At 50.8% G+C, this 16,827-nt stretch overlaps 1 protein-coding gene across 6 annotated transcripts in view; it reads right to left on the bottom strand.

Annotated features, from left to right (window-relative positions):
- The window catches only part of bnc2 (basonuclin 2), a 166,231-nt gene that overhangs the window by 5,910 nt on the left and 143,494 nt on the right, over positions 1-16,827 (bottom strand). For all 6 annotated transcript variants that reach the window (XM_042104513.1, XM_042104514.1, XM_042104518.1 and 3 more), the window contains one exon: positions 2,955-5,395. In XM_042104513.1, coding sequence (XP_041960447.1) covers positions 2,955-5,395 — 2,441 coding nt within the window. The remainder of the gene's footprint in view (positions 1-2,954; positions 5,396-16,827) is intronic.

Here is a 16,827-nt window from a genome sequence, read left to right as displayed (position 1 = left end):
AAAGAACCGAACTCTATACGGTCTCAGCAATGAGTGTCCTATCCGGCTAAACTACTGCCCTGACCATATGCGAAAGCACTCATGTTTTTTTTTTTTTTTCAGAGGAATTTATATGCTTCTGTTTCTCCTGATCTAGTCCAACTGTCACACACACCTTCCTTGCCCGACAGACTCAAAGCCCACGACAGTTTCAAAAGAAGGGGCAAGGGGCAAAGCCTGAAATGTGTAGGGACCCTAACGCCTGTATCCTCTTATTTGCAAGGTCAGTTAATCAAACCCATGAGGAGCTCTGGTGTATCTAGTAGACAGTGAGCTCGAGACTCTTCTGGTTCCATGCCGTTTCTTCCATCTGCTTTGTGGTTACCAACTCGCTGCTCTAATCACCGTATCTCATTCCCCCTCCCTGTGCGGTTGTTAGACATCTCTAAAACTCCTCGAAGCTCTTTTCCTCAGACTACCGACATGCGCTCACTTTACTGCGAGCCCCACAATTGAGCAGCCCCCCCCCCTCTCCTCTTTTTTCACTGATGACTGTCTGTATCCGTGCCATAAACTCCTTTTTAAGCGCTTTCTTAAGGGCCATTACCGGCTTGTAGCAGCAGATGTGCGTACTAGTTGGTGCCGCTAATGTCAGCGCACTCTAATAAAAGCAAGGGCTGAATGATAAGTGATAGGGTTGGAGAATGAGCCCTGGCTGGAGATGGGATTGCTGCCCCCCCTGCCCTTTATTAGATGGGGACAGGTCAGGCACACACCTAATGTCCCTCCATGGCCCCACGCACTTAACATCCCACACAAAGCACAACGGTGCAAATAGGCAACACTGACCTGTTCAGATTTTACACTGCTGAAAAAGAACAGAATAGACAGGAAGGAGATGAGGACATACTAACAAGCATGTTGTACATAATGCTAATGTTTGTTTAGTGTGTGTTTGTGCTAGTTATAATGCACGTCTCCTTATTTGCACATGACGCTGTGAGCCTGTCTGTTTCTTAGCTTCTCTTAGCTCCTCACACTGGTGGCTGGTAAGCTAGCTGATGGTTCAGGTGAGTGCAGGATTTACCATTTTGTCCACATGGTACTGCCAGGCTCTACCTGTACCCTCCACTCTGCCCTCTTTCCTCTCCTTCATTTCTCTTCCCTCTGTTCCCTCTCTCCTCTGCACTCCTCCCCCCTTCCCCTTTCTCTGTGTCTCCTTGTTTCTGCTCTCTGCTGTTCCGCCTCCGCTGAGTCCCAGAGTCACCGCTGTTATTTACATTTTGCTAATGAACAAACAGTGGTGGGAACAGATGACACTGAACATGGGAACTTAATAAAGGCTGGGGGTGGAGAAGAGGAGGGGTGGGGGGTGGGGAAGATGAGGAGGGGGAGGAGTGGGGGGGGGGGGGGGAGATGAGGAGGGGGAGGAGTGGGGGGGGGGAAGATGAGGAGGGGGAGGGGGAGGAGTGGAGGGGGGGCTGCACTGGAGACGAAACCTCTAGGAGGCTTTTGTTTACTAATGACAGAAAGAGGGAGGAAAAAACACAGATTCTGCAGTCTGCATCTTTATTATCTAAATACAACTGTCACTTGTCACCAGGCAGGTGTGTGTGTGTGTGTGTGTGTGTGTGTGTGTGTGTGTGTGTGTGTGTGTGTGTGTGGGGTGCAGGCTCTTATCTCTCTCCTCATGAGTGAGGAATGAAGGAGATGAATGGCTCTTTTTGTCCTTACTCCCTGACTGTGCCATGTGCTATTACCGGAACGGCACACCCTAACATACAGCAGCTGTGCCTGACAATGTGTGTTTGTACAAGTGCCAAACTGTACTAATTTCTACTTTGAGGTTTTTTTATTTTTATTTTTTATTACCGTATACAACCAGCTAGTAGTGTTCATTTGTAAGCTTTCTCTATGGTGATTTGGTGGGAACAGTAAAAAGGATTTCTGTGAATAAAATGTGTTAGACCAGTCAGTGTTTAACTGCTGGTGGTTATCCACATTGTAAAATCGGTGCATGGCTGCATGCTCACCACCTCAGCTTCTAAACCACAACCGACGGTTTAGTTATTGACCACAATCCCAGAATGTTCCTTGTGTTCCCAGAGCGGAGGCTTCCAGTCTCCTGGGATGCCGCTCGCTACATGGCCTGCTTGCCCTGTGATGCCTCCCTGACACGTGTGACAGGAGATGAGCTGCAAGCCTGCTGCTGCTGCTGCTGCTATATTCTGGGGCCGAGGTGCGGGTGGATGGTACGTGCTAACAAGCCCAGGTAGCGAGACCTGCTCCTCCCGATGTGCTAATAAATGCAGCGGTTTGACAGACCTCAGCCCCTGCTAATGTATGCGCGCTCACCTGCGTGTGACAGGTGAGTGAGCACAGGTAAACAGCGCTCCGAGGCTCCGCAGACGGCTCTAACAAAGCACTGTGTCTCGGCACGTCGTCACCCTGCCACCCTTAAAGTTGACATGACAGTCAACACATACTGCAGCAATTAACACGTCATTAGCAAAGCAATAATTATTCCCCTCTCACCTGTGTGCTCAGGACTGAAGGAGAGATCTGATGAGAGGGGAGCCGAAAGAAGTTTGTTTATGAGCTTTCAGAGCAGTTCAAACCAAAAAAAAATATTTTTATCTTAAATAACTATATCATGTCATTTTCACCTCCACATGAACAAAACTTGAGAGTTCCAACCTATAGGTCTTTTTGATCGGAATTACACTTCCTACAGTAAGTCATATGTCATTTTCACCTCCACATGAACAAAACATGATAATAACTAGGACTTATGGGTGGCGGGACTGTACATTTCTGCTTAAGGTGCACGTAAAGCACTGTACCAGCAGTGGAAATGTCAGACATTCAAAACAGATCGTAATATTAGCTGTAGAGGACGTAGAACAACATTCAGAAATGAAGGCAATCAGCAAACTATTCTACTCTTACTAATATAGTTGGAGTAATGTGCTCACCTGTCTCTGCTCCGTCGGGAGGGGAAGGCGGCGTTGCAGCCAGCCACAGTGCACACGTGCATCTCTTTGAGGTGCACGTTCTTGTAGTGCAGTTTGACACTGTAGGAGCTCTTGAAGCTCTTCTTGCAGACGTAGCAGATTTTGGGGTCGGGGCTGGAGCACAGGTCTCCGTCAGGCGAGTGGGAGGAGAACTTGGGGGGGCTGGAGCCGTAGGCCATGGAGGAGATGAAGCTCTCGTGGAGGGCAGCCATGCTGGCGGCTGCTGCAGCTGCGGCGGCCATGTTGCCGTTGTAGAGGCCGTACTGGCTCATGCAGAACATGTCATAGGTGGGGTCGTTGAGCTCCTCCTTGATCTTGATGACCGGCTGATGAGGCGAGGGGGACGAGCGGCTCTTCTCCTCCATGTCCTTCCTCAGTTGTCCCTCCTCTTCCTCTCCATGATCTCGCTCGTCATGCTGCTCTTTGTGCAGACTGCCTTCGCCATTTCCCCCCGTCGACCCGCCTCGATGGTCATCTGTGTCCATCATTTCATCACGGTAGAACATCTTGGACTCGGAGGTCTCTGACTCGTTCTCGAAGTCGCGCTCGTGGTCCTGGTCTTCGGAGGTGTAGCTGTCCATGCATCGGAGCTCCCCTCCGTCTCCTCCTCCGCCGGACCCGCCGCCTGTGCCGCGCTGGCACCCGTCCCGGTCGGAGCGCAGCATACCCCGCAGCGCCAGGCTGGGGCTCATCTCGTCCTGAGAGGGGGACTGGTGCCCGCTGTCCCCGCTGTGGTGCCCGCTGCCACTGTTGTTGTTGTTGTTGCAGTTGCCGTTGATGTTGTTGTGGAGGTGCGCACCGGCGTGGTGGTGGTGGTGGTGTTGGTGGTGGTGATGGTGGTGGTGGCAGCTGTCATCGTCATCCTCGTCCTTGTCGTCGTACTCGTCCGCCACGTCGATCACCTCCTTCTCGATCTTCACGGGCATGCTGGACTTGCGAGGCTTCTTCTTGGGCGCCGGATCGGTTGCGGCGGTGGAGGCTGAGGTGGCTGACTCCTGGGCGCTCGGCGTGGGCAGCCGGTGTGCCATCTGGCTCGTGATCTCCGACATATGGGAGTTGTGGGAGTTGTGGGAGCTGGTGGCCAGCAGGTGCTGTTGTTGCTCCATCAGGGAGGTGCTGTTGGTGGTGGTGGGCAGGATGGGGCTAGTGGGCAGCGAGACGGGAGGACTCACCAGGTCGGCCGGCGACAGTAGCGTGCGGTAGAAGGGTGGCACGGGCTGCACCGGCTGCACGGACTTCAGCGAGGGGAAGACCAGCGGGCTCTGCAGGGGCGACTGGAGCATGTTGTCCAGGGGCGGAGGGGTGGCGAAGCCCAGCGGTGGCCTCCCGGGACTGGTGAGGGTGAAACCGCTCTTGGTGCTGGAGATGACGGGCGTGCCGGGGCCCGAGTTGGAGCGGATGAGGTCCTTGTCGCGGTTGTTCCTCAGCATGGGCATGTGCAGCCGGGGGTTGGGGTTGGCGCTGTGGCGGTTGCGGCTGCGCAGCGAGCTGAAGACCATGTTGCAGCCCTCGATGGTGCAGCGGTGCTTGATCTTCAGGTGCACGGCGTTGTAGTGGATCTTCAGGGTGCCCTTGTCGTAGAAGGTCTTGCCGCAGGCGTTGCAGCAGACGCGGCCCTTGCGCGACGTGGAGCCCATGCGCCGCATGCGGTGCATCTTGGAGGAGAAGGACGAGTGGGTGATGCTCTTGGACTGGTCATTCTTCACAAAGTGGTGGTGGTCGCTCATGCTGTTTCCCTGCGGAAGCTGCTGATGCTGCGACTGCTGTTGCTGCTGCTGCTGTTGGTGCTGCTGCTGCTGCTGCTGCTGCTGTGGTGTCTGCGGCTGCTGTTGGTGTGTTGAGGGAGTCGGGGAGATGGGTGAGGCGTTGTTGGGCTCCGTCTTGGGCTCAATGTTGTTGGGCAGCTGCCCAAGGTTGCCTCTGTTGGGGCTCTGGCCACTGCGGAAGGGCGAGAGGGACACCTCGGACTCGCTGGTGTCCACCTGCTCGGTCTGGTTGGGCAGGCTGGGCTCGCGCAGCCGCATGCTGGCCTGCTCCAGGGCTAGGCCGTTGGGCGGTAGGCCGAGCATGGGCGCCGAGACCGGGTTGATGTACTGGAAGGGGAGCAGGAAGGCCAGGCTGTTGGGGATGTTCTCAAAGTGGTGGATGCTGGAGGGGCTGCTGTTCTCCAGGTGCGTGAGCAGGCCGGGGCTGCGCGTGCGGTTGTTGCTCTCAATGAATGTCCTGATGCCCGAGTCGGTCTTGGCCGAGGGCACGGTGACGGCCTGTCCCTCCTTCTCCTGGATGGCCATCAGCTCCACGATGGACTTGGTCTCGCCAAAACGCAGGAATTGCTGGAGGGTGATAATCTCCTCTTCCCGGGACATGATGCTCCAGCGGTCGAGCACCTTGCCTGCAGCATCCTGTAGGCCATATCAGAGAGAGGGAAAAAGACAAACACAAAAATGTATTGATTCTGCATAATCACTGCGGCCAGAGGGGGGGGGGGGGGGGGGGGGGGGGTGAAGGGGAGGGGGAGCAAGAACTTGAAATCCAAGGGCCCTGGAGCAACATGTAAAGGCTTTCTGTGCTCAACCTCCTCCTCTGCCCCCCCCCTCTCTCTGCACCTCCTCTTTGTCTGCCCCTCTTTTGCACCTTTAATCAGCCATGCAAATGCAGTCATTAGACGCACAGCAAGCGGAGCGCAGAGCGCTTCAAAAAATCTCACACAAACAAATAGGCTGCACTGGGGTTCAGGTGTGAATTGTACATGCCATTTTTGGAGACATTGATCTGTTTGCCAAGAGGCTGTTTAACAAAAACAGCCAGATAAGATGGCAGCTCTCACTGTGACTTCCCCAGCATAAACACTCAGAGACCCCGGCTATTTACACTTGGTGACTGCATAAGCAGCACTGTTTAAGGGCTTGATAGACATATTAGGGGAGCCCACTAATCGCACCTTACTTGTTTATGTTTGTATTCTTTTCATATTCTCAACACAATTATTTAATTTGGTTAGTCTAAATATTGAATTGTATATAGTAGAGATGGGGGTGATGGGAATTGGGTTAGCACAGAATATTGAATTGTATATAGTAGAGATGGGGGTGATGGGAATTGGGTTAGCACAGAATACATTTGGGGAGGGAAAAAATCTTTGTCTGGGAGGAAGTCATGTTAGACATAAAAATAAGGCTGCTCATGTTTATTTAAATACGTCTTTGAAGAAGCCTTGGAGGTGACAGCGATCTTGCATTCCATTCATTAGGGAGGCTGCGGATCAGTATTTACTGAGCTTTATGTTAATGGGCTTTAGAGGACGCACATCTTGTGTCAGATTAAATATTAATGAAGGAATACTTTATCAAGAGGATGGTGTCAACAGAAAACGCCTGTGCTTGCATATATACTGTATGTCTTTTGGGAGGAGGGAATCAAATGATATAAATCTGGTTGGTGCACACTCTCCTCTTTGGCCTTTTTCATCTGTATGTACTGGAAGCGTGGGAAAGGAGTTTCCATCTTGAGAGAAGCGGTATTGCTCCTGAAGGGGAAATAAGCACCACTTCCAAGGAGCTCTCTTGGACGGCATTTTGGGAGATGGTGTTATTAACCACTGAAAAATAAAACGTTCTGAGTTCTGCACATTCGGACATTGCCAAACGTCGAGACATGGCAAGGGACTCTGGGAAAGGAATCTTGGAAGGGCCTAGTCTCTAGCTTTGTGGTTAGGCATGCAACTTTGATCCACAAAATACTTGACCCAATGCATTTGTCCCCCCTTAGCGGATCCACTGGTTCCCACCGGAGAGTGGATCTCTCATCAACATTTTTTAAAGCTCACATCTCAATTCTAACCAATGGAGGAAGAACCAGTTCAGGTCTAGCATTACATACCCCGCGATCAGTATTGAAGGTTACGAGTTGAACGTCATGTTTATGAAATGATCTGTGAAAGCTAGTAGGCAGGCAGTGTCAGCCTGGCTCTTGAAGCTGCTAGTCTGCCACCCCACTCCAGCTTTGATACTGGAGGAGGGGAAATGGGACAGCCAGCCCCAGCACTAGAGGGAGAGAGAGAGAGAGGAAACCGGAATACAAGAAGAGAAGAGAAGAGAAGAGAAGAGAAGAGAAGAGAAGAGAAGAGAAGAGAAGAGTGCTTCTATTTTTTTTATCTTGTAAATGCTCCCTCTGCTGGGACTCGGGGAGCCTGGGTTGGCCCAGAGCAGAGCGACATCAAGGGAGCGACACTCACTCTGACGACAATTAGAGAAGACGAGCACAGGGACCCCACGTGTCCCCACCCGCTAGGATCTCTCAACGAGAAATGGCAACACTGCAGTTTAAAAGCTGTAAAAAAAACAACGGCACCAGGCACCGAGGGCCTTTAAGGCGCAAGCACAGAATAAATGTTTAAATAGAGAGAGAGAAGGAGAGAGAGAATAGGAGTGAGGGAGGAAGGGAGAGATATCAGAAAGAAGTGAGAAAATGAGATATGTAAGAGTGGTCTCGCAAAACAAGCATGCCCTCAGAAATAAGAAGAAAAATAAATTCTTCTGAGACGGCACATCAATAGTCACTGGAGTATTTGTTGTTAAATATACATTAAAAAACATTTTACACTTTTATTCTGTGTGTGAGGATGAGTTTAGCCTGAAGGTATGACTTTAAATTCTAGCCTCTATGCTGTTATTTCACACTGCACAGTGGCTCGGGCATTTGTACTTTCACTTGATTTAATTGAAGAAAAAATGAAAGCAAATTAGAAAGTCAATTATTAAAGGGAGAATAAGAGAGGCATTGAGATGGTTGGAAAAGATCGCCCTGAAACACAACATCAAGCCTTGTGATGAGGACTCGTCCTTTTTAACATACAATAGTCTCTCTCTTGCTGCCATGTCCTCTCATTCACCTAACCATACACACTCTCTAAAATACAAGCACTGCTAGCTACCAGTGTCTTAGAAAGCTGGAAAGGTCAAAAGGGACCTTGTAGTGCTGAGACTCACACACATACAAACAGGCGGATGTATGTACAGTACACACTTGCTAAAGTTTTGGTAAATAGCAGCAGTAGCTGGCAGCCTGGGCCCAGGGCGAGGAGAGACCTGGGTAACTTTTGTGGAGAGAGTGAGTGTGTCTGGTCCCCAGCTGGAGAGCAGCTCTAAACAGGCCGATCCTAATCACAGATCACAGGACTCATTCATCACTCTCCTCTCTGCTGGAGCGCTCGGGGACCCCACTATCAGCACCAGGGCTGCTATTAAGCCCAGAGTGGGGAGATTAAACACACTGCAATATTACACTAACTTTCACCGAGGAGACAGAGAGGGGGAGAGAGAGAGAGAGAGAGAGAGAGAGAGAGAGAGAGGGAGAGAGAGAGAGAAAGTGTACACCACAGCTGCAGCTTTGATGCCTGGGCTGATCTCTGGGAGTTTTTGCAGGGTGCCAAAGAGAACAGTTTTGGTTCACAAGAGGAACTGTCATCAGCGTGGCTAGTGGATGACTGATTGTGACAGGCCCTGCAGTGCGCTCACCTCCAGGCTGAGGGACTGTGAGAATGCGCGAGCGCCATGTCTGCATGTGCGCCTGTTTCAACTGATCTTTGTCCTCTTGGACTTTTTCACCCAGCATCAGTTCTCCGCGCTCGGCTTTTCAAACAAAGGCAGCGTTGCCAAGTATCGCTTATGTGCTTATCTTATTTTTCACCCCCCCCCCCCCCCCCCCCCCCACCTTACCTCCCTCCCATCACGGTCCAATCAGATCAGGCGGAATGAGACGACACCGGGCTGTAATGTTTACTGCATGGAGCTGCTTTGGAGGAACCAGGGCCAGCCAGCTGTCATGATGCAGGTCACAGACTCCAGCGCTCAGCAGGCCAGCTCCAGAGGGGCTATGAAAACACACGCCGTCTACGCTTCCAGAGACGCCTGGACTCCAGTCAGACGGGGCTTAGGCCACACTCGCTTCCAAACACGCGGAGAAACCCAAGCTTGCGTGAGCCGCACGCCACAACAGACTGCGCAATCTGAGGGGACAAGCTTGACTAGTGTTCTGCTCCGTGAAACAGAGAGAGGGAGGGAGGGGAGGGTAGAGGGGAGGCCATCATGTGCTTTCACTTACGTCCGGGAACCTCTCATTAGAATAATAAAGCCCCCTTTTTCGGTTACCTTCCCGGGGTATTCGCTTCCCAGTACTGGGTCCATTTCTGTACTGGAGCCGTATCAAACCCTATGGAGGAGGTGAGGCCCAGTGCAGTCGGCGCAACGGTGTTTGCTGAGTGTGTACTGCTGGCTGCCGCGCCCGTCTCCCGGTGTGTGTTGGCACATAAACACCCTCCGCGGCACCCCCGACGCTCCACCCACCCCTCTGCACATTAGTCCTGTGTCACTGGGAGAGCTGCAGACCCATCATTAGGAGCGCTTTCACTACCAGCCACTCTTCTCCCAATTAGCTTAATGTGGCCCCGCTCTTCTCCATGCTCCACGCTCCGCAAATCTACTCAGGCTCCCTCCCCCCACACTCAAATCTCATTACCGACGGCCCTCCCCCCCCCCCCACCTCATCCAAAAACGCCCCCCAGTGCTATGACGGATTACCCTGTCATTACCCATCCTCGAGTCCTTTAAACAATGCAACTGAAGCACTGTTTGTGAGGTTAATGACGATTAGCCAATAATTACAATGCTAACTTGCCCTGGCCACTCAATCTATCTATCGCTGCCATTCAACCATTTCTGCCAGCATGTCACCGGGAAATGAAGGCCAGTGACAGCTGTATTTATCTCACTAGTGCCGCTCCTGGTACTGGTGGTTAATGCCGTCGCCAGCCCTCTGCCCTGTAAATTATGGCTGACAAGCGAGTGATGGCCTTGTCATCGCCAGGGCAATGCTGTCAGTAAAACAAAGCAGGCAATTAAGCAATTAGGACGACATCATATTAACATCCTCCAGTCCAGCGGTAAGAGCTTGAGTGGCTTGCATGGAGGATTAAGACAGTCAGCCGAGTCACCTCCATGATCACCACTCATCTCATCCAGTCATTAGTGTTGCTCCAGACGGTGCGAGGACCTCAGTAATAATGGGCTTGTGGCTCATTGGGCAAAAGGCTAAAAGCTTTACAAAAAAAGCTTAAAAGAAAATTGACAAAGCCGAGCTGGATTGGCTGGCACAGCACTGGCTGGTACAGCATGCATTCATGCCTCCTTGTGTAGGTCTCTACGCTTGTACCATGTTTTACAGAATGTGCAACATGAACTACATGTACCTGATTGCTGTCCGTGTGACTGTCAAGGGGACGGATCCTGGCTGGGCATGGACAGCTGAGGCCTGGGAACTGCATTGATCTGCCCGGCTCCTCTGCACGGCATGTTCCCAGTGGACACAACAGGGATTCCTCATTGATCCTGGAGCCGCACTCACATCCCCGGCCCCCTCCAAAAAAGCCCCTCTCGATCCCTGTGTTCACCACTTCAAGGGAGGTTAAGCAGAAGTTCCTTGTGATCTGAGAAGGTCTTGAACCTATGGCTTCCTCAGTAGTCTCTCTCCCTCTCCAGTTTCTTTCACTATCTCTCTTTTTTTTCCATTTCATCCCTTGAATAATTCCGAGTAGAAGTGGCAAGGGGGGGGTGGTGCCACAGGGGATACGTTCACACAAAGCCCAGTGCCTCCAGCCATGACATCTGAGGGATCGCGCCCTGCTCACTAGGAAGGCAGCTACAGCACAGGACGTCTCCTCGGCTCCCACAGCCGATGACAGGTGCTCGGCCAACCCTTAGAGCCGACACTTGCTTTACCTGGACTGCTGTCAGAGACACCGCAGCCGCAGCGAGGAGCGGGCTGACAGCACATACCAGAGCAAACAGTTTGGAAGTGCATTAGCCTCATGTCTAAGGGAAAATATCCAACTGTTCTCTGGTAAGCGTGATGCTGTACCATTACGGCTGTGCGTTAAATAGCAGTGCAGGATGACATAGGCTGAGCTGGCCCGGCCTGACATCCGCACTGCCAAAGAGATCATCTGTTCTCCTGCCACAAGTGTGGAGGTTGAGGATCTGCCTGACAAATGATCATAAATCACTCTCCCCAACCTCCGAGAAAGAAAAGATGCTGACAACTCAGCCTTGAAAATATATTTTTTTCAATGAAACTTCAAGTGGAACCGGAAGAAAAAGCCATCCCCCTGATGTTGACACCAGGTGTTGGCCAATAAGCTGTGCACATGGCCCTCTGCTCATGTTCATATTGCTTGTTATAACTCAGAGCAGATTCCTGGGTCTCCCCCTCCTCCTCCGCTTATCTAATTAGAGCAACGCATTACATTACGAGTGCAACAAGTCACCGCAGACTCCTCTCACTGATCGGAATCAGTCGGATTGGCAGGTTTGTGAGTCCTACAGGATGCAGACCCAGGTCGGTCGTGGTGCTACAGGACCTTGTCCACTAACCTCCTCCCCCATCCCACCCCAGTGAGCTGCCCCTTGCTTAAGTGACCCGTAGTTCACCCGCTTTAGTCCAGCCCTGTCCTTTTGCATCCTTCAAAGCAGCGCTCTTTGGCCAGCGCCGAGAGGAGGTGCACACAGGGCAGCACATGGAAGCCATTTTAGGGGCTGATCCGTTACTGCTTTCGCTCGGCAGAATCAGAACCTGCATGAGACATCTGACATGACCACAGATCACTGTGGCTGCCTAGATATCTACTACATCTACAACATGTCTGTTTGTTTTTGCTGTATTTGTACAAGTTTTAGGAGACATGCATAGTTTACCACATAGTTCTGCTGTGAAATGAGAATCTTAATTGTCCTGTAACACAATGAGTAACCGGAGAGAAAACAAAAAGAAGAAGGGAATATAAGACGTCCTGATGGTTCCTATTAATTGAGGAGGTTTTGTGCGCTGTGTGTGTGTGTGTGTGTGTGTGTGTGTGTGTGTGCGTGTGTGTGTGTGTGTGCGTGTGTGTGTGTGTGTGCGTGTGTGTGTGTGTGCGTGTGTGTGTGTGTGTGCGTGTGTGTGTTTCTCTGGAATCGGACGGGCCAGTCTGGGATGCAGATGTGAGATGGACGAGATGCTGGGGGGATCAGGGGTTGGGGATGGGGGGGTGTGGGGGGGTAGCTGCGGCGCGTGAGAAATGGCCTGTCGGAGGGGTCTTTGGTGGTGTGGCGTCCTTTTTTTATACTCCCCTATATCACGTCTCCCCTGTCTGCAGAGCTGGCTTGGCAGGGCCTGAGGAAGGTGTATTAACATGTGCTCGCAATTTGCTCCTTGGCTGTGCTGCGACTTTAGTGTTTGTGTGATAGTCAGAGGTGTGTAGCAGTGCTGCTATCCTTCAGCCTGGTGCGTGCAACCCCCTCAAGTCATTATCCCAAAGTTATTAAATGTGGAAAAAGGGGGAAGAAAACAGTCCTCAGAACATTAGCCTAACTGGAATGAGAACAAATAAAACATTGATACCAGATATGCATTGTTGGTTTTTTCCCCCTCTCAAAACAAGACTAATGGCTTTTTAGGGGGAAAAAATCAGTCTCTAAACATTGTTGAAAATATGATTCCTGATTTGGTTCAAATGTGATTTAATTTGTAACCATGTATCAAACGCATCAATGCAGGCTACTTTGACTCAAAGGTACATTTTGTGTTATGATAGAATTACCACTGAGCTATGAAGTTGCGTTTTCTCTCTTTCTCTCTGTATGTGTATATTTGTGTGTGTGTGAGTGCGTGTGTCCTGTTTGTTTCTTGTTTGGGCACTGTGTGTGTGTGTGTGTGTGTGTGTGTGTGTGTGTGTGTGTCCTGTTTGTTTCTGTTTTGGGCACTGTGTGTGTGTGTGTGTGTGTGTGTGTGTGTGTGTGTGTGTGTGTGTGTGTGTGTGAGGGTGAGTCTAGGCATGGCCGTGTCCGTAACACAGAGACACACGCCATTAGAGCAGCTCTGCTGTGCTCGGCGCGACTCTGCTGGCGGGCTGCAGCCGCGGCGTGAGCCAAAGGAAAAGAGAATAAGCTAATGGACTCTTTGCTTAATGTGATAAGAGCCATTATTGACATGCTGCCAGGAAGATGCAAGACCATTAGCTCAATCCCTCCTCCTCACCACCCCCACCCCCCTTCTCCGCCTCAGCATCCCGTGCTCTATTTCACTGCCTGCCAAACATCCAGCAGGCCCCAGGAGAGACACCCCTCCCCTGCCCTGCACTCCCCCCCCCCCCCCCTGTCCTCGCCGGCCCTCCCCATGCGGGGCTCTGGCCCTGGAGGAGACCCTGTCACTGCCACTGTCACTGATGCAGAATTACTCCATGTTAGCTCTCACTTTGCATAGCCACACCAGTTAACTCAGCGCACAGGCAAGCACAGCTCCCACGTTAACCTGCTCCCACCCACCCACCGCAAAGAGACAGCTGTTGTGATTTTTGTTACTCACTCAATGCGAGTGTATACGGTGTGATTTTTTTGTACTCTGATATGGCATTAGTGGATTTTATGGTTAAGTATTTAGAGTCCTTTGTTTACCCTTCTTATTCACGCTAATTAAGATGTTTAGATGGGAGCAGACTATAACTGGGTAGGATCAGGCTTGTTGCAACTAGCGCACTGATGCCAAGTGAAAGATAGCTACTGTTTGTGGCAAAGGGGGAGTCTAATGGAAATTACCGAGGAGCAGAGGTTCTTTTAAACAGGCCCATTGGACCAGGAACTTGGCGCAGGGTTGGGCCCATTTGTCTCTGAGTGCCTGGGTGGCACCGAGTCTGTGCTGTGATTTACTGAACAGGGCCTGGCAGCAGACACACCTCTCCCCCTTTGGCATGGGGGATTACACAACCACTGTGTGTGTGTGTGTGTGTGTGTGTGCGTGTGTGTGTCAGACACAGAGTATTTGAGTATGTGATGTGATTTTGATTTGTATTTGAGCATGTCTGTCTTTTGAGTTTATTGATGTGTGATGTGTCCCTTAAATAATAAGTGAGTGTCCCTTTGAATGTGCGTGTGTCTGTGTCTGTGCATAGGGGTGTGTTTGTGTGAGTATGTGTATGTGTGTGTGTGTGTGTGTGTGTGTGTGCGTGTGTGTGTGTGTGTGTGTGTGTGTGTGTGTGTGTGTGTGTGTGTGTGTGTGTGTGTGTGCGTGCGTGTGTGTGTATGTGTGTGTGTGTGTGTGTGTGTGCGTATGTGTTTGTGTGCAAGGACAGTATGTGTGTGTGTGTGTGTCCATCTGGAGAGTGCAATGTGACAGGAAATAGGGTGAGGGTCGTACAGGGCATGGTTCCAGAACCCTGGGCTGTCTACTGTCATAAGTTCCAGAGACGTGATTACATACTGTAAAAATAAACATCATTAACATCTGGTGTTGCGTTTTTGGAGTGTAACTTATACATGAAGAAAACCTCTAGACCATCAAACACATAGAAGCAGCTCAGGCAGTATGTGTGTGTGTGTGTGTGTGTGTGTGAGTGTGTGTGTCTGTGTGTGCATGTGTGCGAGTGTGTCTGTGCTCAGGCATGGATGTTAATGTGTGTTTGTCTGTCTTTCTGTCTGTGCCTGTTGAGCATATGTGCGTATGGAGTAAAACCAAGAAGAAGAAAAAAACAGGAGAGAAAAAACCAAATACTTGAACAAAGTAATAAATTCTATTAATTGTTTTCTGGTGGATTCGTCAAATGAAAGCAAGCTTGGTCTGAAAGGTGAAGACAAAAAACATGCTCGTGTGTATCTCATTGGGATGTTGCCACGGGAAAAAAACAAAGGTTTGGAGCCGTGCACAAAGAGAGGAGTGGAGTGGGGACCTGCGTGGCCCTCCTCACACAGCTGCTTGATTCATCCTCAGGCATCTGGCGCTCACCAGTGCACTGGACGATGCCTTTTGATTTTCATTGTTCCTTACGGTCCACTAAACTCCGGCTTTTCCCAGGCGGGCTGCTATCTTTACTGCTCCCTGGGATTTTCACGGTGTGAACGACGGATATACTGATTCTCTGTGTGGGCCTCCCGACGCACAGACACACACACACACACACACACACACACACACACACACACACACACACACACACACACACACACACACACACACACACACACACACACACACACACACAGACTACCTGAATTCAGACTGCAAACCTTGACAAAGCTCTTTACATGCCATGCAGGATGGTTTTGCAGTTGAGATTAAAAGTAGGAGGTCCTGATGGTGCTAAGCTGAAAAGAGAGTTGGCTTTTCTAGGCGCTTTGAAGGGGCCATGGGAGCATTATAAGACTCTCGGCAACTTCATTGCTCTTTTTATTGTTGGGAATGTGGTCCAGTTCCTGTTGAGTGTGACGATAGGACTGTCAACTGGCTGTAAGTCTCAGTGGATCTTTTTTAATAAATGTCAGCTTGCGGACCCTTTAGCAGATCACAGTTGATGTCTGCAGGCAGCCAAACTTGGTTTGGAACTGGCCTGTCTGTCACACAGACTAAGTGCGTTGAGGACAAAGGGCCTCTGTGTCACACACACATACTGTACACACACACACACACACACACACGCTTGTAGTGGGCAGGTGTATGAGCAGTGGGGTGGGTGTGTGTCTGTAGCTCTGTCTAGCTGGCGGGTCGATGGAGGACCTGTGGTCAGGGGTTCCTGTCAGTCGTGTGTGCCCAGACCCCCTCGGCCCCCTTCCCCCTCCCCTGCCCTCCCCGCGCCGCCTTCACACCTAGCAGCTAAACAGCCGGCACAGAAACTCAATAGTCCTCCAGCACTGTCTGCGCCCATCCCAAGAGGCTCGGCTAAGTCAATTAAGCCAGAGAGAGCATCTCACCGATGCGATAGACCTGTTGCCAGACGAGCGTGTTAAGTCTAATACATCTTTCCATACAAATTACAAGCTGGGAGAGAATGGGGATGCAATAAGTATGGATTGCTGCCACGGTGGTGTCTGTGAAGGGGGGGGTTGTAGCTGGGAAGAGAGGCTGATATTGGGTGGCTGTAGCCGGAGGAGATGCCTGGAAAAGACCCTGGGGGCCTTGGAGGTGTGGAGAGAGAGAGAGAGAGAGAGAGAGAGAGAGAGAGAGAGAGAGAGAGAGAGAGAGAGAGAGAGAGGGAGACCTGACCTCTTCCTGTTCTTCCTGTAAGTTTTGCAGAAGAAAATCTCATTGTAGTAAAGCAGTCTCTCCATCATTTGACTTGGCGCTATTGATCCATCCAAGATGTTCGGGAGTCAGAGGTTAGAGAGAGTGTAGTGGTTCAGGGAGCAGGATGTACATCGCACACCTATCAGGCACCTCATGGATTTGTTTCTGCTGTGATGCTAGCAGAGGCCAATCCTGCCATACTGCTTAGGGTGGGAGGAGCAGATGGATTAGTGGGAGAAACAAACGTACGGGAGGAGTAGGTGTAGGTGTGGGCACTCGCACACAGGGGTGTAATTAGGTTAAGATTTGCCCAACGCTCCCAGCATCGATCCCTCTAACTCATACCGTAATCACCATATTTTACCTGAGGACATCAGCTTAAAGTTGCATGCAGCTATTGCATATGCATCTGCCCAAAAACCTGCCTTTATTGGAATTCAATCATGGCACATAACATTTCCACATCCTGTCAGTTTCCCATGGAGGAACCTGAACATTCCTAATAATGGGCCTGCCTGCTTTACATTTGCAATATGGAGCTGCAAATTTTGTAAAGGCTAAAAGTGACAAGTATCCTCGGGCTAGATTCTTGTTTAATTTATCACTCTTACCACCCTTAAAAAAGTCAATCATGATTTAGTTTAATTCCTGAATGGCCCTCATTGGCAGTGTATTGCAACTTGGATGATTATAGTATTAGAACACGTGCCTGTCCGTGTCAAGCGTGGGTCTCAGCGCTGCTGGTTGGAGC

The sequence above is a fragment of the Alosa sapidissima genome, chromosome 1, assembly GCF_018492685.1.
Source record: "Alosa sapidissima isolate fAloSap1 chromosome 1, fAloSap1.pri, whole genome shotgun sequence".
Taxonomy (NCBI): Eukaryota; Metazoa; Chordata; class Actinopteri; order Clupeiformes; family Clupeidae; genus Alosa; species Alosa sapidissima.
Note: the sequence above shows the minus strand (reverse complement) of the source record. Positions and strands in the feature narration are given on the sequence as shown.